The 27,210-nt window shown below is 32.3% G+C and overlaps 1 protein-coding gene across 12 annotated transcripts in view; it reads left to right on the top strand.

The window, feature by feature from the left end:
- Positions 1-27,210, top strand: part of LOC106881190 (girdin) — a 176,959-nt gene that overhangs the window by 66,647 nt on the left and 83,102 nt on the right. For all 12 annotated transcript variants that reach the window (XR_008265197.1, XR_008265198.1, XR_008265201.1 and 9 more), the window contains 4 exons: positions 5,668-5,737; positions 10,329-10,471; positions 12,108-12,227; positions 17,956-18,104. Coding sequence is in view for 3 of the 12 variants with exons in the window: in XM_052971764.1 (XP_052827724.1) it covers positions 5,668-5,737; positions 10,329-10,471; positions 12,108-12,227; positions 17,956-18,104 (482 nt within the window). In the remaining 9 variants the exon portion in view is untranslated. The remainder of the gene's footprint in view (positions 1-5,667; positions 5,738-10,328; positions 10,472-12,107; positions 12,228-17,955; positions 18,105-27,210) is intronic.

Here is a 27,210-nt window from a genome sequence, read left to right as displayed (position 1 = left end):
ATCTTTCACTTTCCTTCCTCCCCACTCTCCCTTCTCCTCTCTCTAGACTGGTTTTATAATATTACTTATTGTTTAGGGATACATTCAAATTAATAGTGGCCTCCAAATTATTGATATACCTTTCTGGTTCATGTGCACTAAATATTTATTACTCAGTGACTGTTTCTCCATGATCATAGAAGTTCAGTCTCCTCAGTTTCCACTCATTGATTGACACAAACTATAATTTCTTATTTCTGCAAAGCACTATTGGTTCATTTTTCTGACTCTGATATTTCAAAGTAGATGTAGGATTTGCAATTGATTATTCAAACGTTTGTTCTTGTCAAGCTTAAGGATTAAATGATTAACTCTTTCCTAATCTACTAAAAAAAAATAAAAAGAGCTTTGTACTTAAAAATGAAAGCCATGTATTATTCAACATCACTCAGCTCAGTATTTCTAAAAATTCTAAAAAAAAAATGATGTTGAGGCTACTTCAGGAAACATGTTATAATAACAGTAATGGTACATCCAATAATGTTATACTGCTGTATTTAGTGGCTATTTAAGCAATGTGTTCATAGATGACAAAGGGGAAAAAACTCCCAAAGTGTGGCATATATGCCCATTAGCCCTTTTCACCTTCAATCTCATTGTTTGTTTACATCTGATGTCTCAGATATGAAACGTAACAAAAATCAGTGTAAGCTAACATTTTTATAGAATATCTGTAATACCAATGATAATGATATAATAATAGCAATAATGATTTCAAATTTTGGCACAAGACAGCCAGTTCAAGGGAGGGGATAAGTTGATTTCGAACCCAGTGCTCAACTGGTACATATTTTACAGACCCCAAAAAGACGAATTTGAACTCAGTGAATTTGAACTCAGAATGTAATGACAGGTGAAATGCTGCTAGGGCATTTTGCCCCACGTGCTAACAATTGTGCCACCTCACTGCCTTAATCGTCATTATCATATTGGAGGTTATTTTTGTGATCCTGCTTATAGAGCAAAAATGCTTTGCGGTATTTCATCCCATCTTTATGTTCTGAGTTCAAATTCTGATGACGTCAACTTTGCCTTTCTTCCTTCCAGTGTTGATGAAATAAGTACCAGTATAGCACTGGGGTCAATGTAATCAACTTACCTCCTCCCTCCAATTTTCAGGCCTTGTGCCTATAATAGAAATGATCATTATTATTATATATTTATTATTGTTATTAATAATAATAACTAATCCTTTCTACTATAGGCTGGGAGAGGGGACTAGTCAATTATATTGACCCCAGTGTGCATCTGGTACTTATTTTATTGACCCCGAAAAGATGAAAGGCAAAGCTGACCCTAACGGAATTTGAACTCTGAACATAGACTGACGAAATGTCACTAAGCATTTCGCCCAGCATGCTAATGATTCTGCCAGCTTGCTGCCTTATTAATAAAAGTAAAAATAATAATAATAACAATGTTTCAAATTTCAGCACACGGTCATAAGTTTTTTTTAGGGCAAAGGGCAGGTCAGTTGGTAACATCAATTCCACTACTTGACCAGTATTTTATTTTATTATTATTATCAATAATAATAATAATAATGTTTTCAAATTTTGGCACAAAGCTAATAAGTTCGTGGATGGGGTAAGTTGATTATATTGACCTTGGTGGAATTTGAACTCAGAATGTAGAAACAGGCAAAATGCCGCCAAGCATTATGACTAGCGTGCTAATGATTCTACCAGCTTGCCACTCTAAATATTGGTTTCAAATTTTGGCACAAGGTCAGCAAGTTCAGAGGAGAGGATAAGTCAATTACATTGACCCCAGTGTTCAACTGGAAATTATTCTATTGGCCCCAAAAGGATAAAAGCAAAGTTGACCTAGGCGAAATATGAACTCAGGACATTAAAACAGACAACATGCCACTATGCATTTTGTACAGTGTACTAACGATTCTACAATAATAGTAATTATAATAATGGTTTCTAATTTAGGCACAAGGCCAGAAATTTTGAGGAGAGGGCTTTAGTCAATATCATCAACCCTATTACTTGGCTGGTATTTTATTATATCATTCCCAGAGAAATAAAAGGCAAAGTTGACCTTGATAGGATTTGAACTCAAACTATTAAGTGCCAGCACAAATCTACAATGCATTTTTTTTTCCAGCACTAACAATTCTGCCATTTCATTGCCCTCATAATTTCTAATTCATCCCACAATAACGAGTGCACTTGATAAAATCAACCCCAGTACTTGATTGATACTTCATTTTATCAACATCAGAAGGGTGAAAGTTAAAGCTGATGTCAGTGAGATTTGAGCTCATAATGTAAAGAGATGGAAGAAATACAAGTCTGATACTCTCACAAGTGTATCAATGTATTGCAATGATAATGGTTTCAAATTTTGGCACAAGGCCAGCAATTTTAAGGGAGGGGTAAGTTGATTTCATCAGTACAAGTATCCAACTGTACTTATATCTATCTCAAAAGGATGAAAGCCAAAGTTGACCTTGGCGGCATTTGAACTCAGAATGTAAAACTGGAAGAAATGCCAGTAAATATTTTGTCCAGCATACTTACAATTCTGCCAGCTCACTACCTTAACAATAACAATGTGGTGACAAACTAAATATAACTGATATTACACTAAATATTTAAAAATAGAATTGTGTGCATAATATGACAAGTGGTCACAGTCTAATAAACTAGAGTAGAAATGTTTAGTACTCTATTCGTTTAAGTTATTATGCGGATAATATTCAGTAATTGTAGTAGCTACTTGCTCCTACAATTTTGATCTCAAGCATTTTATATATATATATATATATTCATAGTGTAAATAACATAGTGGATTTTACTGATATGATGGATAGCTTAACAACAGAGCTTCTTATGCAAGGAGGTATGTGTTTTGTTTTTTTCTGTTGACCTTCAGATTTTTGCGTACTTGTATTAGCTTTGTTTAATTAAAACATTCTTTCTTATGTTTAAACTGAAGTAAAGCATCTGATGTTTTTACATGACTGTATAGTATTTGCTTCATAAATTTCATCTCACCTCCCAATCTCAATTGTCATTGGTGAGAGAAAGGATTGATCAAATCTGCATTAGTAAACTGGAACATTAAAACTTAGGATATTTTTTATGTACTTTAGAGTGTAGTTCATTTAATTAACGATGGTTTTATTTTGGAACACTGTTTGCAGTGTAGATTTAAAGTAAAATTGACTCAAGATTTTAAAACTTCACTAAAACGTTTTGTTTCTTACCCAAGTTTCAATATCTATACTTAATTTTTTCCTTTAATTGTTAACTACTTATCTAACCCTTTACTTGTCTTGTGTATCTCATGTGACACATGAGACATATTTCCTTGGTGTCCATGTATCGTATTCAATACTCATTCCTAATTTTTTTCAACCACCAGAGTAATTAAGGACTTAGGAAAGCTTTATATTACTCAAAACATATAAAACAAGCATAGGTGTTTAAGACAAACTTATGAAAATGTTTTGAACAGGCAAAGGGTTAAGCAATTTTTTGTTATATGTATATATTTATTCATAATGCCATTTCTGTCATATATTATATCTGAATTCTTCTATATATCTTCATATGTTTTTAAAAGAAGCAATTTTTGAAATTTTAACAAAATGTAATTTATTCAGTTTGTTCAGTCCAAAACCCAGTGTTCATTCTTCATAAAATTAACTTTATGCTATCATAGAATGAAGTCTTATCTATATCACAGAATAACATTAAATTTCTTTTTATAGTCATTTTTTTTCCTTTCATTCTAGTTGACTCTCTCCCCACTCTCTTTTTCTCTAGCTCTTCCCTCTTTCTCTTCCACTTCTTAATTAATTTTTTTTTAACAGTTTTAAGATTTTAAACTTGGGCAAAATTTTATGTATGTCTTGCGTGTGTGTGAACATTACTTTTAAAGTTGTTTCAATATGCATTTTAAAATTTGACTGCCACTGAATATGTTAAAAAAGATCAATGAAATTACCTTAGCTGAACTGATTACGCACTTCTGTCTGTTATGAATCAAATGTTTTGCTTTGGGTTAAATTTTTTCATTGCTATTTCTCTTGAATTTCAACTTAAAATTACAAATAATCATTGTTAATACTTTCTTATGAAGAAGTGTAAAAAGGAAATTGCAATATTGATGTTTCATATATATTTAACTTTTCAAATATTCAAATGAAAAATAGTTAATGGACTGTTTACAGAAAAAAAAGCAACTGTCATATATTTACCTCCTATGTAATATTGATAATGGTTTCTAATTTTGGCACAAGGCCAGCAATTTTGAGGAGAGAGTATTTGTCCCATTGATCCTGGGAGGATGGAGGGCAAAATTTTTAGCAGGATTTGAACTCAGAATGTTAAGAGCTGGAACAAATATTGCTGTTAAGCATTTTTTCTGGCACAGTCTTGCCCTCATCCATAGCAATAATAATGCTCATAACTAAATACCTCAAGCATTTGAGACACTAGGGCAGGACATAGTTCTGTGAGCCATTGATCCTTTCAAACCATCCTACCCATGGAAAGCAGACAAAATAATGACGACAATGGTTTTGCCTGAACTCTAACACTTTTGATAATTCATTGCTTTGCAATCTTTTTAAAAGAAACTGTTTTCCCTTTCCGTTGTGGCTTTACAAACGAATGGGTATCAATCTCTATAATACAAATGCTACAAATTCATGAAGATGTACAATCCATCAAATCAGTGTCCTGAAAAAGACAAGAAAAACAAGAAAAACACAAAAGTAAACACACAAACATGAGCGCGTGCACACACACACACACACCAGAGTGCAATTTGAAAATTCTTAAATGTAAACTGAATAAAAGAGCATCTAGCTGTAGACTCTACATCAAAACAGACAGCAGTACTTGGTGTGGTCTTCTGGTTTGCCAGTTCCTGTCAGACTGTCCCACCCATACCAGCATGGAAAATGGATGTTAAATGATGATATATACAGCCAATTTTGATGGAATCAACTTTATATTATGAGGTGGAAGTTTTATTTCTTTGGATTTTCACTTTTGCTTTTTAGTATTCAAAAGCTGTTGTCCATATTTATTTAACCGACAGTTAGTGTGGATTTTTTTCACTTAGAGTTATTGGGTTTTAATCATATAAAAATTTGGATGTTTTCTAGTATTTAGTAATGTTAGAGAATGTATGTAGTAGCAAGATATTTTTGTTGAACAATTTCTTGTTGAAACAATCTGCAGTACTCACCACTTTAGAAAAGGGATAACTATTACAATAACTCAGTCATTTCTCTACAAATATGTAACTTCATGTCACAGTAAGAACTTTTCATTTGATTTAATATGAACCAAAATTAACTATTTCTAGATCAGTCATTTGATCATCACTTGTAATAGCCACAACATAATTATTGTTTTCTACATTACATTGACAGAATTGGATCAAAAAGGCAATATGAAAAATGTCCACTGTTTAAACTATGGAGTTTACAAATAATTTTAGAAATAAATTTACAAATAATTTTACTTTCAAAATTTTAGGCATTATGAACTTAAGACTGAGTTTTCAGAAATATGTTATTACTTTTGAGTGATTGATTTTGAGAATTTAACAATTTTTAAATGTTTTTTTACCATGTTAATTTTTTTTCTTCTTTTACAGGAGGTCCTTCAACAAATTTTAATCATGAGACTACCTAACATTCAGTTAGTTTGTAGAGAACCTGAAAAGGGTTAGTTTTTCTTAATTTTATTCTGCCTCTCTCTCTCTCTCTCTCTTCCTATGTATCTCTCTTCCTCTTTCTTTCTCTTCCTCCCCTCCATTTCTCATGTGCAATAAATGCTTTTATCTTTCTATTTTCTGCTATCCCATACCTTGCCCAATCCAATTAAGTATATGGTTACAAAAGGAGTCTGTGAGACATTAAGATATGTCCCATACAATATTATTAACATGAAAAAAAATATTGGAAATCAACTTGAATGATTTTATTTTATTTATTCATATATTTTTATCAGTAATGGTTGGGTGTCTTAGAATTTCATGAAATAATGGCTGCATATTTCTTTCATAGTGTAGAGGTTGATGACTAAATATTTAGATTATGACTGAATCTGTTCCAGCATATCAAGTCATGCATCTTTTACTATACATGTCAGACATTTTTTAAGAAGCTGCAACTATGAACCTTGAAGCTAAACATAGCAATATGGAATATTCCCATCCACCATGAACAAGTATGAAAAGATATAATGATAGGAAAATTTTAATCAAATTGCAAAAAGAAAAAAATCAATTTAATTTTTTATTTGCAAAATAGTCTTTTTTATTTGTAATTAACTAAGTTTATGAAGGGAATATTTTTGTTTCATATGAAATATGAATATTGATTTATTTTAAATAGACACAAGGTCAACTTTTACAGGGAAGGGGCATATACATTGATTCAACACTGATATGTTATTGGCACTTAGAGAGTAGAGTGTAAGACTACCCTTTCAGATATACTTACATTGTGATTTCTGCAATGTGATGCATAAATTGTCAAGTAAATGAGACGCATCTTTGCCTCCACTGATTCACTTGCAAAGTATTGAGTAAAATTATTTCGTTGCAGACCTCCTTTGGGTCTTTTTATTATCACTACGACACACATAGTCCCCAGTTGGTAACATTGATTTCAAGGCCCTCCTAGATGAGAGACTGGCATTCCACTTAATGTCTATGTTCCATGCTGGCATGGATTGGAGAGTTATTAATGTAGAAATATGGTATCGTAGCTACTAACAGTTGAGGGTTGCGTAGTCTAGACGGTGTTTTTAGATTTCATTATTCTCTTTAACCCGGGCAAAGCCGGGTATTTCTGCTAGTATGTATATATATATATGCCTTCTCTACTTCATACTACTTGAATAAATAACTAATTTGGAATTGTCTTACTCACCACTCCTAAAATGCCATCATTTTAGGGACAGAAGGTGTTAAAAATTTTATGAAATTATTTTTCTTATGCTAGAAACTTTATTAAATTGAATTTAATGACCAATTTAATTTTCTAAAAAAATCATTTATTCTTTATTTATGCACAATTTATTCATCATCATCATATGTGTACTTTTTCATGCTAGCATAGATTGTCACGGTTTAACTTACTTCTTATTCAGAGTTTTAGTTGTTTTTATTCAGGGTATTAAGGCACATAGCTTAGTTAAGGTGTTTGTGAGTTCAATATCTGGCAGCATGTTGTGTCCTTGAGCAAGACACTTTATTTCATATTCCTCCAGTCTACTCAGCTGGCAAAAATGAGTAGTACCTGTATTTCAAAGGACCAGCTTTGACACATTCTGTGTTGCACTTAATCTCACTGAGAATTACATTAAAGTTACTTAGCCACTTGCACATTAATTTCATGAGCAGGCTGTTCCATTGATCAGATCAGCTGGAACCCTCATTGTAATTGATGGAATGCCAGTATTCAGAGTACTTTTCTGTTAGACAGATCTTTCCTGCACATTCAATTTTTTGACATGGCTTCTATTGCTGGCTGTTCTTCCTATTGCCAACCTTGTTTAGAGTATACTGAATGTATTTTATCATGACAGCAACACTAGAGAGGTTTTGCTGTCAACAAGATTAAAGAATCCTCTCTACTCTGTATTGTCTCCATTCATTCATTCACTAGTACCAGAAGTTTCTCCTCTTTGGCAAGACTAAAGAAATCCACTCTTCCCTGCATTGTTTCATTCATTCATTCATTCATTCATTCCATTCTTTCTCAGAAAAGATCCAGAGTGAGAAAGTGAGAGAGGAGAATAATGTAAGAAAGTGTGATGGATAGCAATAAAGATGGATGATAGATCTGGTGCACAGGAATGGGAAAGAGTGATATTGGTAATAGTTAAGACATATTGAAAGGAGTGGCAGTGAGTGATGAGAAATTAACAAAGAGAGGGAAAGAGAGAGAGAGAGAGAGAGAGAGAGCAGTAGATAAATTTAATATGAATATAATAGCCAAGATATTACACATCATCGTCTTTATCACCATTACCATCACTTTTACATATGAAAGAGAGAAGCTTGCACAGGTATTGGCATATGATGCATCCTGATGATGATAGCTGCAAAAAGAAAAGTGATGAATGCTCAAAGGAAGTAGAACCCATGGAATATGGATACTTAGTAAGACATGGGATTAAGTTGTCAAGATGCTGAATCTTATGAAAAAGATGACAAAGTACTGCAATGAATGGAGATGCACACTGCTAGTGAAGACTCACTTTTCTATGCAAGCATGCTGAAGAGAATGCTAGAGTGAGTTAGCAATGAGTACCCCCTCCTCACATACTCTCTGCTACCCTTGCTTCTGTGACATTCTCCTGCTTCTCTTCTCTATCAACCTCTTCTTATTGCACCTCTATCTTCCTGACCCCTCTTATCTTTCTCTCCCTCTCTCTCTCTTAATTTCATTCAACCTTCTCCATTCTCCTCATAATTACAGTACCATGCTGCTCACATGCACTAAATTTTTTTCCCTATTCAAACCTCCCTACACTATCCTCATCTCTCTCTCTCTCTCTCTCTCTCTCTCTCTCTCTCTCTCTCTCTCTCTCTCTTTCTCTCTCTCTCTTCCATACTACAATGCCTGTGAAATGAGGGATCTTTTCCTCCACTCGCAGACTTTTATTAGCTTTCACCCCACTCTTTCTCTCCAAAGTTATGATTAACAGACAACACGCTTCTCTTACCATTACCCATCTCATCAACTCTCCTTCAATTGCTCCCTTTTTAATCACCAAATCAATAACTACTTTGCTCTCATCAGACCTTAACATTACTGTCTCTTCCTTTACTCTCACTATACTATCTCTTCTGTTACTGTTCTCTATTGCCCTTTCATATCAGTAACTCTACTCCTCCTATCATACTTTCACTTCTCTCACATCTCACCCTAAATTCAAAATCTGTCATTACCCTCTCTTCTATTCTTCTTTATAGTGTAGTGAGGGCTCTTCAATTTTATGAGATGGAAGGTCACTTGGCTAGCACTGGTTCTATTATAAAATACCCTCAGTACACTCTGTAAAGTAGTTAGCAAAATTAAGCAGACATAGGATCAAGATAATTCTTCAGTCTTGCTGAGGGCATGATAACCTCTCTAGTGTTGCTGTCTATTCATTCACTTTGGTCTCTGTTCTTCTGTCCTAGCATGGGTTAGATGTATATTTTTAATAGCAGATGCAATTTGGTGTTAGAAAGGGCATCCAACTGTAGAATCACACCATAAAGCTGGCTCATCATGACCTGTTCAACCTATACCAGCTTGGAAAATGGATGCAAAAAGTAATAATGATGGTTTTCTGTTTGCATGGATTGTGCGAGTTTTCTCCTGGACAACTTTTCACCAAATGTTATGGTCCTTTTTCATCTTCTCTGTGAAGTACAGTCTCTTTTGTTATTTTATCTATTTTTTTACATAAACAAAATTTAATTTTCTATTTAAAACCATTTATTTATATCCCTAACAATAATACAATAAAATGTAGTACTATAACAACAAAAAAATTATAGTAACATAGTCCCTTGGTTTATATTCTGTCTGATTCATGGTAGATTTGGTAATTTTGTTGTGTCTAGAGAGAGTCATTACGCCAATATGATTAATACATACACTGGTTCAATTCCACTCCTTACGTGTGTTTATCATATTGGCATAATGACTCTCCCTAGACACAACAAAATTTGTTTCAACACATGAATTCACATAAAGAATCTTGCAAACCAGATACAAAAACAAAGATTTGGTAATGTTTTGCTTATTCATATTTTGATAAATGCAATTTTTTTTTCTCTTTTTGGCACTAATATGTGACACTGAGAAATTACTTTATCTCAGTCTACAACTGGGTAACTAGATAAATCATTAACTCTTTAGTTTTTAAACTGGCCATATCCAACCCAAATATTCTGTTTTATGTTCAAACTGGTTACATCCAGCCTCTCATACCTACCCTACAATTTCATTCTAAAAATAATCACATCGTCAAAATTTCAAAGATTTGAGTTAATGTGTGATTAATTCAAAACAATGTGAATAAATAAGCATTACATTAGACAGTCACCTGAATGCTATAGGGTTAAGTTAAACAATAATGCTTTACCAAGATGTGTCAGTATGATTTCAGTCAATTAATTCTACTAATATTTTGTAAATCTGTTCTATTATAATGAATGCTTCTTGATTATTATTCAAAATGGATATTTCAGATATTCAATCCTAACATTTCAGTTGAAGCTTATGCATATCTATTCATTCTACACTTCAGATGCTAGCTTTGAAGAGTTAAAGAAAGCTCTTTTACTTGTACTTGGTTGTGCTGTGCAGTGTGAGCGTAAAGAATACTTCATTGAGAAGATTAAAACTTTAGATATTAAAGTACAGCAGGCAATTGTTGAACTTATAAAGGAGGTAAGTTAAATATTATTTTTAAAAATGTGAAAAATATAATTACAATGACAAGATGAAACAGTTTTTTTTCTGTAGTTTATAACAGGGAACTTTGGACATTAAAATGAATGAGAATGATGATGATTTCAAATATGGTTTTAGCTGTGTTCAATATAAATATATTTGTGTATGTATATTTATATGTACGTATATTTATACTTGTCTATGCATGTATGTCTGAGTATATGCATGTGTGTGTATGTGTGTGCATATATATTTGTGTGTGGTGTGCATATGTGAATAAATGAATGCATATGTGGATTTTTATATCATCATCATTTAACGTCCATTGTTCATGCTGACATGGGTTGGGCGGTTTGACTGGGTTGGCATGCTGGAAGGCTGCACCAGCTCCAGTTTGATTTGGCATGGTTTTCTACAGCTGGATGCCCTTCATTACACCAACCACTCCGAGAGTATAATGAGTGCTTTTACATGCCACCAGCACGGGTGCCATTTGCATGACACTGGGGTGCATTTACATGCCACTGGCATGGGTGCCAGTTTGCATGACACCGGTATCTGCCACGACTGATTTTGCTTGGCTTGATGAGTCTTCTTCTCAAGCATGACATAATGCCAAAGGTCTTGGTCATTGCCTCCACGAGGCCCAACACTAGAAAGGAACTCGGCCACCTTGCCTCCGTGAGGTCCAACACTTGAAAGGAACTCAGTCACTTTGCCTCTGTGAGGCCCAATGCTCGAAAAGAATATATATTGATTGATATCTCCAGCCTTTCCTAAATTCTACTAATAATGTAAGCCTTAATTTTTTTTTTCCCATTAAGTAGATCAGATTTTCATTTATGATGCACATTCCTGCATTCGTTTTCTTATTGACAAATAACCTAATGCTTATCCTTTAACTCATTATTTGAGAAGATGGTTTTGTATGTCAGAATACTTAACTTCAGTCTCCTTTTTTTTAAGAAAGGAGACTTACAATATCAACAAGATATGCTATTAGAGTATATAAGTACATATTATATTGCTTAACTGACTTGTTGGGTTTTTAAAACCAAGAAAACAAAAATGAATTGAAGTATGTTTTATATGTTCTGATGTATCAGAGATAATGAGAAACAATTACACTGGCTTCAAAGCTTTTTCAGGTCTTAGCATAATGAAATTAATCATGCTTGTTAATTCTTTCAAAGTTTAACAAGTGTGACTAATTAATGACAGCTGCTGTACTTCAATCCTTCATTGTAAAAATCTTCTTTCTAATCAGTGAGACTAATTATAATAAATAGAAATCTGATATTGGCTTTGGTATTTGTGCACCTTTGGGCCTAATGTCACTTTTAAAAGATGAAATAGAAATCAATCTTTGAAATATGATGAAGTGAATTCATACAAGTATTAGAGAGCTAAAATAGGCATTTTATATTTTTGTGTTTAGGTCTCACTGGTGCAAATTTTGCAATGCAAACTAATAAAAATTAAAAGCAAATGGAAACAATATTTGAAAAATAATCTTTGAAATGTTATGAGCATCTCTAAGCAATAAAAATTCTATTGCTCTAGAGAAGGTAAATTAACTTATCACAAATGTTCAAATTTTAGACTAACTTGTGTAATCACTTATTTTGGATAGGTAACTGATGACACTCAAACTGTACTTCCCACTGGCCCATCTGAGCAACTGGATGTCTATTTGGAAAAATCTCTTAATCATTTAAACAAACTCATCATTGAAAGAGATGAACTTGCTGAAGTAAGTATATGGATTATGTGCTGTAATGTAATTTGCTGAGTTAAGTAGCAAGTTAGGTATTGGTATCATGACTATTATCCCCAGATACTTGTGTACTGACAATTACCCTTGAACAGCTGTCCTTAGAGGAAAGCTGCTCTTAGATAAATTCCCTTTAACAGTTGTCCCCTTTGACAATTGCCACAATCTACACTACATATACTGCATCTTCAATCTACATTGCGATTGTGTCCTATTACAACTTCACTCTACACTGCAACTTCAAACTAACACAGCTTCAACCTACATATATCAGCAGGTAACTGCCCAGTGGGGCAATTATCCAGTGAGCAAGAACAGTTGTCCATGAAGCATATACTATTCGTATGCAGCCAGATTAATTACTGGAGTAGGTATGCAATAATATAGCTGGAAATATTTTGATAATGGCATAATTTAAATTTAAACACTTTTGTTGGCTTTGTTTCTTTTATAAAGTAAACTGGGTTTTTTCCCTAATAATAAAGACAGTGAGACACCTTTCTCTGAAATTCAATGCATTTATAGTGATAGGTTATACATTCCTGACTAATTAGTCACTAATTCAGCAATGTAACTCTTGCAGACTTTTTCAAAAGTTGATGGTAAGAGAATTCTCACCATCTAGGCAAACCAACGGCTAAACTTCAACTCGTGTCAAAATATATTCCCAGGTCAGTTGCTACAAAACTCAAGTGCAACCTATATTTATGTACTGCTTCCATGTGGTAGATGGTATTTCTGCCATACACACACTCAACACTCTCTCTCTCTTTCACACACACACACACACACATACCCTACAATTCCCCACAAAGGAGCTATGCAATTAATTGGAAATGATTTATTCACCAGCTCACTAAAACCAAAAACCCACAATTACACTTTTTCTTTCTTCTCTCTACTGTTACTGTAACAGTCTCTCTGTCTCTGAGCTAGAATGCAATGTACCACCTCTACCCCACTCATCAGCTTGGTTTTGTTTTACCAATCAAACCTTTATAAAATATTTTCAAATTTTTCTTATCTAGTACTGTAACACTCTTGAATCTCTTCCCTGCTTACATTTCCTTAATCGACTAATGGGGCTTAAAGGTGAACATCAGTTGCAATAACCTTACCAGCCTCAAAGAACTTCCAATCATTATGGGCATAATTTTTCCTTCAACTAAATGGAAAAATAAGTGTTATCTCTTCAAATCTGTCATTATGGAACAGGTTATATGACATAAGTATACAAAAACGATATAAAAGATTGAAATAACGTACTAAATCACATTGACATAGAGGATTGGCATTAGGCCACCTCTCTGTCAGTAGGTATCCCACTTGGTTTTACATTTGACTGATCAAACAGATGGAAGATGTTTTCTGCTGTAAAATACTTAGTCAAATCACATCTTGTGATATCAAGTCTTGCAAAACCATTAAACCAATGTTAAACAATATTTTTTTCTATAAAATTGGATTGCTTTACTCTCATGTCAGAAAAGGATTTTCCTTTGATGCTTAACCTGCCAAACTGCGTGTCAATAGCCTATTTTAACTATCCACAAAGCATAAATTTCGGTATAGATAGAAAATGAAATTTGGTTATGTTATTTGTATATTCGTATAGTATCATTATCTTAGTTCTGGTCAAAGTTGGTATAAAACTAATAAGATTTTACATACAACTCTCTTTATAATTGTTATATATTGAAAAAAGTATACAACAAATCCAGTTCAAAAATTGTCTTAAAACAAATAAATACTTATTTTCTCTTCTTTTATTATGTGACTCAGCTAGTTCTATATAAATATTTTAATTTGCTTAGCAGTCACTACATTAAGCCAATTCCTTCACTTTGCCTTGTTGTACTGTTTCATTTTTAATGAGTTACATCTGATATAATTATATGTTCAGCTGTTTCTTATAAGTCTGTGGTCTGTGCCAGAATATTATGCATACATTGCTCTACATTTACTGATAACATGACAACCCCCTATAGTTTCATCTTTATGAATAGGAGCCTTTTGCATTGTTACATTATTGTTTTTCTTTTTTTCTTTTTTTTTTTACTTCATAATTGAAGCAGATGATAATAGGTCTTAGGTTCTGAAGACAAAAGGAAATGTAAGCTTAAGATTTCTGTAATGTAGGGAAATGAATTTAATAAGGTAGCCATATTAATAGAATTGTTGAAATATGAATATAATCTAAAGTGGTTAACAGGTGTAGATCTTTAGCTACCAACAACATCTGTGACCAGTTGTAATAAAGAAGTGGAATTGAACCAGTGTGTGTGTTAATAATATTGGCTAATGACTCTCCCTAGATACAACACAGTAATAAGAAGACCCTCTTGCTGTAGCAAACATGCTGAAACATGGAATGTACAAGCAAGATATGGTCTCTGATCCATCCAAGATAGCAATGACTCCAGATAAGAATAGACTCAGACTGATGACCCATCAGGTCATGTCGACCTAGAAAAACAGATATAGAATGGTGTGTTAGTAGTTCCTAATTATAAACTGCTTGTTTGTGGAGCAATCTATGACAATAAGCATAAAGAGATTATGTGTCTGGTTATGTATTGAGGTAATTTGAGTTATTTTGGTGGGCATTTCACATCCTGATAACAAAGACTTCAGAGTTAACATTAATTTGCTAGGGTTGAAACTACACTTCAAGATGTATAAATAAACTTTATTAAAGGAAACAAATGGAATATATTTATCATTTCTTTTTGTTGGAAGATTTCCAAAGATTTTAGATAAAATTGCAAATTACTTCTGTTGATTGTAATTGTTGAGTATGTTTTAAATAGTTTCAGGTGAATATGCAAAAATTCTCTGGAATGGGATTTGGATGAATTTAAATATTAAAAAAAAATCACAATAATTTTGTATATTCAGTTCTTCTGCAAAACTACCAAGATCTCATAGTATTTTTAAAGAAGTTTTGACTAGAGTGGTGCACTATTTTCTTTCTTCTCTAGTTGATCACCTAAAATTTTGAGAGGAAGAGACAGGGAAGGTGTGTGACAACTAAGATTTTCCCAAAAGAATTACTAATTCCTTTTTGGAAAATCTTGATATAAAATAATTTAAATGAAGAATCAAAAGTATGTTGCAGACTCAAACAATTGAGGACTTATTGTAGTTTACTGTCTATCTGTTACTTGCTCCTTTTCAACGGCACCATTTTATAAATTTGATTTAAGCACTAGTCCCAAGAACTATTTTGTCAGCATAAAAATAGATAGATCTCTTATTTTAAATGTTTTGTTAAAACAGATACTTACATAGCTGAATGCTCTTTCTGACTATAGTAACTCACCTGAGAAGTTTCAGCACTGATGTTCAAATAGCAATTTACCTTGCCTAAGGACAAAAGTAATACAAAAAACACTTTAAACACATAGCTTTCATGTTTTTTACACACACACGGCTTTCAATTAACTATCTAGGTGTCTGAGACCAGTTGTTATTATGATATTTTCTCAGTCAATTAACCTCGATAAGATAAGAACTTTATTACTCTTTAGTTTAGAAATAATTTTTCATTTGAATTTAGATTCACACTGTGTACATATTTAGAAATAAAGCAACTGATGACAATTGCAGAACAAATCAATCAAAACTTAGTGTTGGTGTAAATATTGTAGAGAATAAAAATTCATTTTTCTAAAAATGAGTTTAACGATTTAACCTACTTCATTTTTTTAGCTTTCTTTAATTTGATTCTGAAACTTATAGAATATGACATTAAGTTCATATGGTACAACTTGAATTATGTTGTAACAAAGCAGTAGATTAATGTTACATTATAGTTTTGATGTAATATGAGATGGCTTCACTGAAAAACAATTCCATATAGTTTTCTTTCTCATTAAAAATGTCTGTTTTAGATGAATTACTACAAGGGTTTTGTTTATCCTTTTGAAAGTTTATATCAATCTGCCAGGATTCTGAGTTACAAAACAATGTATTTGAAGTTGAAAAAGGTGATCAGATTATAAATTTGTTTCTCTCAAAAAATGTACTGACTGACTTTTCTTGGTAAACAAAGAGAAAAATCTTGTACACTTTTACAGTAAAATTATACCTTCCAACAAATATTGACTCAGTGATACATCCCATGCACTCACTACTGTATTTATTTCAAATGTTCTGCTCCATTGCCCAGTTGCATATGATCAACATAATTACCATGCACTTTACAGTTAATCTTCCTAATTGCCTATTGATTGTATTCCCTTAAAAACAAAAAACAAAAATATACTTAATACAAGTGCACTAATATACTGATTACTATTGTTCAAACTTTTGCACCCTTTGTTGTCCTTTTATTGGCTTGAGTAACTAGATTGTTGCTTTACATTATGGAAAGGGAGTGAGAGGGGCTTAAATATTACAGCCAGAGGTTTGGCTTTGTTTGACATTTGTTCATTTAATGACTTCTAGGATACTGTTTAACTAAGTTTCTTCTCCCTTGTTTTTTTCTTTCAATAACTTATTCAAGCACTTAGAAATGGTTTGTCTTGTTTTTTTAATAACTACAAACACTTTTACATGAGCTTGATTTATTTTTGTGCGAAGATTTAATTTCATTCATCAACTGAAATTGTAGAACTTTGGGGTACGTGATAAGTCTCTGATGAACTGTACTTGTGATTCAGGTTTCATTTCTTGTTTGGAATTACTTGCGATAAGTTCCTGATGAACTGATTCAGGTTTCAATTCTTGTTTGGAACTACCTAGGTTATTAATACTTTTGGGAAAGAGACACATCACAACTATTTTATTATAGCCATTTCTCTATAATGGAAGTAATTTTGTTTCATTTGCCAATATATTCATACACTTTTTTTTCTATTTTTGTTCTTTTATAAATCGTTTTAAAAAAGAATGTATCTAAAAGCTGTTTTTTCTCCTTGTTTCATTCAATATCATCTTCACATATGTCTTAGTGTTAATTGATAGAGATTAAGCTTGGTATTAATAAGAGTGGAATTTTCCTTAATATAATGAATCTTTTTGATCACATAGCATGATTCTGTGACCTGTTTTATTGTACATACTCTGTTGCTTCATTGTATTGAATAGTTAAGTGTTAACTCTAAAAGACTGAACAACTGAAATGCTAGCCATCTCTCTCTTAACCATCCACATAGCATGGGACAAAATGCCTCACAGCATATGTTCCATTTCTTTATTTTTGAAGTTCTTGAGTTGTAGACTTAATCTGTTGCCTAGCTTAATACCACTACCTGATCCTTTGGTGTTTTTAGTGGAATTTACCTGTTGCAAGCATTTGGGCCAGATTTCCAGTCTGTAGGTAACTTCCGCTTCCTCCCATTTGTCTCAGAGGTACTTAGAAAGTAAAAAGTCATGAGTGCTGGCCCTCCCTCTCTTACTAAACAGTAAAGGGAAATGTTATATTTCCTACATACTATTCAGTTCCTGTTCATAACCTCTATGTTAGAAAAATAAGATTTATATTGTCAATATTGAGCTTGAAGCATTGTACCACATGAATATAAGGAAGGCAAAGGAACATCTCAGTGATGTTTGTAAAATGAAAGATTGTATATGATGTTTATAGTAGAGTTGAGAAAGATAAACAGCTTTGGTTGCAAGAAGTAAGATGAACCACCATCTACCTCTATTGTAATTACAAAATATCACTTGAAATTACTCTACTCTTTTGTTATTAATTTAGGCTGTTTCGGAACTTAAGCAAGAACAAGAAATTTACCAATCACAGATTGAGGGAAATACTACTTGGACAACTGGAAGTCCGGAGAAACATCATCTAGTTGTTGAATTAGCGGATTGTAAAGCCAAAGTGCGGAGACTTCGACAAGAATTGTAAGTTTGTGCATTTTTATTGCTTATTTGTTTAAAGTTATCTTGTGAGCATATTGAACTAGAAAATGTTTTATGTTTCAAATAAATTAACAAAATCTTTTCGTTGTAAATGGCATGACTTTTTTTATGATAAAACCAAAATACTGTCAGATTTCAGTCTATGTTGTCTATTCAATTATTTATCTAAACAAATTGAAAGCACCAGAATACTGCTCCAACATTGTAAAAGTCACTCTTTCTCAAATGTTCATATATTCAACAAGATCAGTTGCTTTTTAGGTTTAAACTTTGCTGAAGTGTCAATTCCCAGTCACCACTACAAATCTCTAAGACTTACCACAATAGGTTTTTGCCTACTAACTGGATGAAATGTACCTTCACTCAGACAGTTTACTTTTACACAGACCAAATATTGCATGAGTATACAATATGATCACAAACCGAACAAACCAACAAAAATATAATGCCTAATGTACCAGGCCTTTTTGTTAGTGCTTAATGTTTAATCAGTTACCTTTATTTCATAGATCTGCTATAGTAAAGCTGACTCATAGTCCTCCATTGCTGTTCAATTGGATTATTTTTATAAGAACACTAAAAGATATGTGTCTTTGTTAAAGTAATTGTATGTATCATGGATAGGTAAAGTGGTTTAACTTGCCCCTGTAGTTTACCAATGGTGACAGTTATTATATTTTTAAATGACTAAAGTAAACTGTATATTAAAATAGATAATTCTTACATTTGAAATTCAGGGAACATTTGTATGTTAATTCATGCCTTGGGCAGCATTAAGCCTAATTAAGAACTTACATAAACTGAGTAGGAGCTAATGAATTTAGTACGCACTGAATAAATTTAAATCATCACACAGAAGTAATTCTCATTGCTTTTAGAGTAATGTGCAAATAGCTTCCATGACATATTTGGAAATAATCAAAAAACCAGACATGGTCTTGTGGTAAGAAGCTTGCTTTGCAATTAGATGGTTTCAGGTTCAATCCTGCTGTACTGCATCTTCTATAGTCTCAAGTCAACCAATGCCTTATGAGTGAACATGGTAAATAAAAGAAACTGTATTGAATCCATGTGTGTGTGTGTGTGTGTGTGCATGTGCATGCATGTTTGTGTTTGTTTCTCATTCCTTGACAACTGGTGTAGGTTTGTTTACATCCTTGCAACTTAGCAGTTTAGCAAAAAAGTAATCAATGGACTGAGTGCCAGACAAACCATCCCTTTCGTATTAATAAAATCAGTAGCAGTCATGTACTGAAATTAACTCAATCAAAAAAAAACTCCTACAGTAAAAATTTACAGCCTTTAGTATTTTGAAAAGTTAATACATGTTCAATGCATTCGTGCAGTAATGAAATGCCCTAGTGACTATGATCTTGAGTTTAAATCCACTGCTTTCTATTGTGTATTTGGGTAAAGTTCTACATATCTAAAACCGTTTTTAAGATTAGGACTTGCTAGAATATTATGTAACATAGATCGGTTAAGGTCATGAAACCAGAATATTTCTTTTTAAATGCTCTTCAGTATTTAAGAGATATTATACATTTGTGTTTACTCATACATGGTCATAAATATAATAGTGTAGGTGTCAAAAGGTGGCGAGCTGGCAGAAATGTTAGCACGCCGGGTGAAATGCTTAGTGGTATTTCATTTGTCTTTACATTCTGAGTTCAAATTCCACCAAGGTCAACTTTGCCTTTCATCCTTTTGGGGTTGATAAATTAAATACCAGTTGCGTACTGGGATCAATCTATTCAACTGGCCCCCTTCCCAAATATTTTGGGTCTTGTGTCTAGAGTAGAAAAGAATATTGTAGGTGTCTCTTCTTGTCTCTAGAATTTTTTTCCACTGAAGAGAAATGGCTCTTAACAGGCATGCATGCTAATCATAGATTTAATCTGAAAAAAAGGAAATCTTTAAAGTACTTACTTGTTTGTTGTTTAGCACTGTTTAATGTTTATATTTTGCAAAACAAAATTACCATACTTGTCAGCTGTTGCTTCCCCACTTCCTAATAACTTGCCCTGATTACTTTTATTACCACTTGTGTTGATATCAACATGAGAAAATATGAAAGACTGTGTTTAGCATAAATATGGCAATAATTTACTTTAAAATGGGATGTTGCTTTCAGAAAGGTCAATAACTTCAGCAACTGAAAATTTACTTCTATTTTGTCAGTTGGTTCACATGTGTCTCATGTTTTGCTTTTGTGTCCTAACTATTATTTGCAGCACCACTTAACTGACAATTTATGTTATTTTGTTCTTTATTATTAGTTAGATAGACCAAAGAAACAGTACTACAAGTTTTAAAGAGAACTTTTTCTCTACTATATCTATATAAATATTGGATTGTCTTCTCTCACTCATTATTAATTGAATATCAAAAGTTATGAGCATGAAAATTTGAGCAAGTTATTAAATATTCAGATGTTAGGAAAAAGGAAATAATTTGCTGTATGCTATGTAATATTAAATAGCACCATTTAAGAATGAAACATTACAAATCCATCAAAACTTAAGTGTTATACTTCTGATAATAATTAAATGCATTTTATTAGGGAGCTGAGGAATTATTCATTCATTCACATATACACAATCAGGACTTCTGTTTCTTTTTTAAATTCTTTAATTTCCAGCAATGGTATTACTGTATAAATGAAAAAAACAGTGAGGTTGTCTTCACAGTAGTACCCTGAAACCCAGCATCTTATTAAATGCTAAATGTAATTTAGAACATGTTCCTATCATCAGCATTTAATGTCCTCTTTCCCATGCTTTCATGGCTCAAACATAAGTGTTGAAGCAGATTTTCTATGGCTGGATACCCTTGCTCTCACCAACTCCAACTAATTTCCCTATATAACTGAATATGGTTTCATGAAAGAATGTTAGATACATTCATTTATAACTTATGACACAATGTCAAGAAAAGGGGATGGACACACACACACACACACACACACACAGCTTCTTTCAATTTCCATTTATCAAACCCACTCACAAGGGTATGGCTGGCCCAGAGCTATAGTCGAAGACACTTGCCCAAGGTGTCACAGCTAAGCCTGTACCAATGTAAATTTTCTATGGCTGGATGCCCTTGCTCTCACCAACTCCAATTTCCCAACAACATATTTCCCTATATAACTGAATATGGATTCATGAAAGAATGGAAACAGCATCACTTGTATGATAGATACATTCATTTATAAATTAATACGCAATGATTATAGCTTTTCATATATATACTAAAAACAACCACCATGATACGTTTGTTCTAAAAATAATAAAAATTAGTGAAGACGGGTAATTAAGGACACATGATAGTGTTAAGAAATATTAGCTGGTATAGTTAGACTTCAGTGAAACTGGTAGCAGGTTGTTGGTAGTCAGTGCCAAGATCTATAACGATGTAATCATGCTTGATCTATGAGTTGAACTGATACTGAAAGAAAAAAAATGGCTGCAATTTTGGCAAGTCAATGAAAGTAATTAACTAGAAATATTTTTCTTGTACATGTATAGAGGTTTTGTGATAATTCTAACATTAAGAAGATATGAGCATTACAAATTCTTGTTTTCCCATTCCTGATGTGATATCATACATTATTGCATTTATGATTTAGCTGTAACAATTATTATCAGCTGTTGATATAATCTGCCAAGATCTTTCACTGTGGTATCCAGAACACACCCATGCAGTTTTTATTTCATCTCTCTACCTTACCCTCTCTCTAACCATTATAAAACTTTTCAACAAATGAGCAAGATAAGATTTTTAAAAATTAAGAATTAGAAAATTTTAACATATCTTGGTAGAATTATTAACATGTTTGACTCTTAAGTTGAAGGTCACAAATTGAAACACTGCCTCAAGTTGCAGTATTTTAGTTTATTTACCTCACAGCCAACCAAAATAGAGGAATCGCTCACATACACACATATACATCCATTAATGCATTCCTGAAAAATCTTGTAATGCAGAATCCCATAAGTAAATTTTTTATGTTATAAAGTGATAATGCCTTCCTAAGGATGATTTTGGTAAAAAAAGGAGACAATCAATGCAACCACTTTTATGCATGCAAATAAGAATTTCTTAGCATGCACAGTATAATATGTATGCACAAAACATTTGACATGAAATACATTAGGAAATAAATAAGAATCCTAATAGCATAGTAGAATCCTAATAGCATATTTATTAGGATTCTTATTTATCACCACAAAAGATATTGACTATTCAGTGAGGGTGGTGGTGGAACGAGAGTTACTGAGAGAATGAGAGATGCCATCTTCTATCTTATTCATTATCATCACCTACTTGTGGAGCTAAGAACTTGTACAAAATTATGTGATGTTTATGGTACATCATCTCTTTGTAAAGTTCAGTGAAGGAACTGTGCTCTTTGTAAACTCATCTTGTAATTTTTATGCTACATTCACCTTTAGGATTTTTATCAGTAAAAGCTTGCAGACCTTCTTCTACAAGTATCAACCTTTTTAGTAATATTCTTTGCAGTCAAATGAAGTGGAGTTGATGGAATTTTCATATTCTCATCAGCTTTCTCAGTTTACTTTCATTCTAACAGCATCAGCTCCTTGGTAATTAAACTTTTTCTATGCCGGTGACATATATCAAAAGTCCCCTAGAACTATATTCATAGAAAAGTGTAGAACTATATTATCACCCATTTAACCCTTTCGTTACTGTATTTATTTTTAGATGCTCTATGTTTCTTTCAATTACTTTAAATATAACAAAGAATTTAGTAAAATAACTTAGTTATCATTCAGCTAGTGTTAGGAACATAAATTGTGGCTAAGTTTTGGTAGAAGATTTTAATTCAAAACTTATGAAAACAAGACATTTGTACTCAGAGCCAGAGCCAGTTTTAGCCAGGTTAGTAACGAAAGGGTTAAAATTTCATTGCATGAGATTGATACCATGAGATTCCTTGAATTGAGCTCTATCATTTAAGCTTAATTAAAATATAGATAGCTTTTAAAATAAAAAAGTTAATTATACTTAAATCCAATTTTTTGCCTTACTTATATATTTTTTCATGATATTTTACCTCGCAACTTTTTTGACACAAATTTTTGTTGCATGGGATCAAAACTATAAAATTCTTCACACTTTCACCTATCATTGGAGCTAAGATAAATATATTTTGCTTTTAAAATAAAAAAGTTATTTAGATCTAAACTTGATTGGTGGCGTTACTTACTCTCTTATAATGTCACTACAAATTTTGATGTAAACTTTTTTCTACTGGACCAAATCTCAATTTCTTTTATGCCAAAATGTAGCTAGAGACCAGTCCTCTTCAAAAACGTTAATAGTTTTCCATTTGGTTAAGAACTGACTTAGCAACAAGCTCTGAAAGATGCTGCATGTGTGTGAATTGCAGCCTTACTACTGTAGTTGAATGATATTGGTTTTCATGTTGGTGTTGGTAGTGGTAACATTGTTTTGTCAATTACATTCTTGCTATTTAGTTTTAAGTTGATCCTCATTGACATAAGATGAAAGACATTGAATTCAACATTTAAAATAGACTGGAATACTATATTATCTCTGGATTTTTAAAAGAAATTTCAGATGAAGCTGCCTATCTTGCTTACACTAGTGTTGCTGTTGTTGTCATTCAGGAGTTACTGTGTTGGTAATGGTAGTGGTTGTATTGGTTTTAGTGCTGATGATAGATAGGGTGGTGAAGGTTGAGTTATATAGATTGATACACAGGCACACATTTTGATCCAAGAAGATATACACAAATACACGTACAGTGAAAAATTTCATCAACTTGCATGTACACACATATACATACACACAAATATGTATATATGTATGTATCGTGGTTATAGTTTTGCAAATTAACTATTGTGATCTTAGTTAAAACAGTGAAAAGCAGCCTTTTGGCTAAGAAGATAAATCTTGAAATTTGCCTAAGTTTCTGAAGGAGCAAAATTACAGATCATATCCTGAAACTAGTGGTCATACTTTACAATTCCCATTGATACAAAATATGTAACCTGAGGTAGCTGTAACTCGTGGGGTGGGGGTGCCTGTATCACATTTAGTGGTTGATATTACATCCAGGTGCAAGAAATGCTATGCTTAAGCTGATTATTTATAGCTAGGTTACTTTGACCTTTAAAACTTTTTTTTACAGTCATCTCAATTTGTGAATCAAGTAATATTTTTAGGATTTAACCAAAATGTAGAAAAAATATAATTAAAATCTAGAAAAATTATACAATTAAAAGAAAAATATGAATATTATGGAATTGACTGATAAATGAAAGACTTATTATTTAAGGAAAAATATGAGGATGAAAGGATATGGATAGAAGTTGGAATGATTGTGAATATAGCTATTACTAGAATAAAGCCTTTGAAGATGCCAAAGCCTTCTGATTATTACTGTGTAAAGATTGTCTCTGCAATTACGACTTTCTTTGATTAAAAGCTGGAAAAGGACATTGTAAATTATTTAATCTTTTGTTTCTGTTTATCTTAATTTCAAGCCATAGTGATGATAATCATCATCCTTATTCCAATTTTTAGATTTTCTATAACCACAGAAGTTGGATAGTCTGCCATTAACTGCTTCTTTTCAGGATTTTATTTATTTATTTAACCCTTTATTTTTCTTAAAATACTATTGAGAACATTTCATTATGAAAGTTATCTCAGCACTCTCTCTCTCTCTCTCTCTCTCAGATAATACCTAACACAGTTGGAATAATTTCTCTCTAAGCGAAAAGAAATTAACACTGTTCCCCTTTGTTGAATAGCTATTTCAATAGATTTTTTTGTTTTGTTTTTTTTTTCATTATTTGCGGGTGGGAGTTCAACATCTTTATCTATTTCCATTTATGTAGCTTATCAAGATTCCTGCTGAAGTCTAGCTGATTACAGAATTACAAATCGTTACTAAATTGGTCATATGAGTTTGCTGGATGCCAGCCATTTATGGCTGCCTGCTTAACCTTGCTTATCTTAACCATCAACTTAATTGGTCTGATGGAGTTTTAATAAATACACAGATAGTTGCTATCAGAGCTGCCATCACATGAGATAACCTTTCACTTAAATGCTATTATCACAAATATTTTTCACCCACATCTTATATTTTTGTCTATCTTGTTTTCGTTTTTCGTACGTTGTCTCATGCCAAACGATATGTGAATTTTATAAAAAAAATGACTAGACTCAGTCTTGAAGTTTTTTATTATGTTCTTATAATGGAGGAATTATTTTGAAATTATCAAATTTATTTAAATTAAGAATTTAGAAGTCAAAGCTTGCTGGAGCTATCAATTGTCAGCTTTTGTAATTAGGTTTTTGGGCAAAGTATCTTATACTCTTCCACTTAACAAACCGAACTTAAACCTTGGTCTCTCTACCATGCTGCATTTGATTTATAAACATTAGAAATAAGTTATTACAGACTCAATTTTAAAAATATCTAGATTGGTAGAATTAATTGATCCATGACAGCATGTAAAAAGGAAAGTGAAAAAATCCTTAAAGAGTGAAAACTAACTAAACAATATCTTTTCTTTTTTTCCAACATTTATTCCATTGTGGAGATAACATAAAAATATTTGACTTAGAAAGTAGTTATATAATCTTTTGTTTCCAAGAAACAACCTATCAAAGTGACTTTCTAAATTTGTATAGACCTACAAAAGAAAAAGTAAACTAACCTGTTAGAATCTATATTTTTATGCTTTTTTTTTAATCTAAACACGAGTGGAATTTTTTTTCTTATATCAATATGGGTATTTGTGTTAGAATTATCATGACATTAAACTTGTGATGGAAATTTTCTCCTGAACTAGATGCAAGTCTAACTTCAACAGCATTTTCAAATTATCTGGTTTCTGTTCTCAACAGTTAGGTGAACTAAAGCATGTGCATTTAAAATACACAACAAAATGCTTCTAAGTTGGTAATTTGTTTGAGCTGGTAGCCAGATATACATATCCATTTTGCTTCCAAATGATAAAGGGGTACTGTACTTTATTAATGAGAGCATAATTAATCAAGTTCTGAGTTTAAGTATAAAAAAGAAAGGGAAGACACATACCAGTTATGAGACCCTGTGATTAAAAGGACTTTATAAATGTAGGTTTGCTTATCCTTTTGTAAGGAAAAAAATTACATGATCATTGAGAGATGTGTATTTAACAGATCATCTGTAATTTTGCCAAATTGTATCAAGCCTTGTTTGTGTATCTTTGCCTGAAAGACTTTTTGAGAGATCAGCAACTCTGGAAAATAAATAAATTCTGAAGACATTTAAAAAAATTAACTAGACACTAGTCTTGTTTAATGGATAATATTTTGGGCTACCACTTTAGAGCTACTGAGTTCATTTCTGCTGCAAAACTTTTTTTTTTTTTTGGAAGGACTATTTCCTGAAATGGGTTTAATTTATAGCCAATTGTAACTTGTATCAACTACAGACTAAAGTATTTTGGTATTTCAGATATTAAGAAAGATTCATCTGTATTTGTTTCTTAATAATATGTGTATATTACTCAGTTACCATGTCATGGTATTTATTTATAAATTGGAAGTTAAAACATTGGTGATTTCATGAAATGATTGGTTGCATGTTTGAACTTGCCACCGGAATTGTTAATCTCCTTGATCATTCTAAGTAGTCTAATCTCAGGCTATTAGTAATTCCAGTAACCTTGACAGTTTTTGTAAACAAAGGTTTCCTATATAAACTCCTTCTTAATCAGATCCACACACACACACACACACACACACACACACACACACACACACCAACAGGTGTTATATTATATACTTTTGTGTATAGCATAAATCTTTTTTCATACTAGTTGTAAGACTACATATAAAATAAGTAACACTTCCACTTTGATAGTCATCAACATTTACAGTTGTTCTCACATATTATGCAAATACCTGAATATGTAGAAGCATTCAACACATGTCAATATAAAACATTTTACAAACACAACAATGGCAATGATTTCTTACACAAGGCCATATTATCAGGCCTTTCTTTAATTGCCACAAAGGTGGGAAAAAGCCTTAG

This window comes from Octopus bimaculoides, chromosome 11, assembly GCF_001194135.2.
Source record: "Octopus bimaculoides isolate UCB-OBI-ISO-001 chromosome 11, ASM119413v2, whole genome shotgun sequence".
In the NCBI taxonomy this organism is placed as follows: domain Eukaryota; kingdom Metazoa; phylum Mollusca; class Cephalopoda; order Octopoda; family Octopodidae; genus Octopus; species Octopus bimaculoides.
The sequence above is the reverse complement of the archived record's forward strand: the minus strand, read 5'-3'. Positions and strand labels throughout refer to the sequence as shown.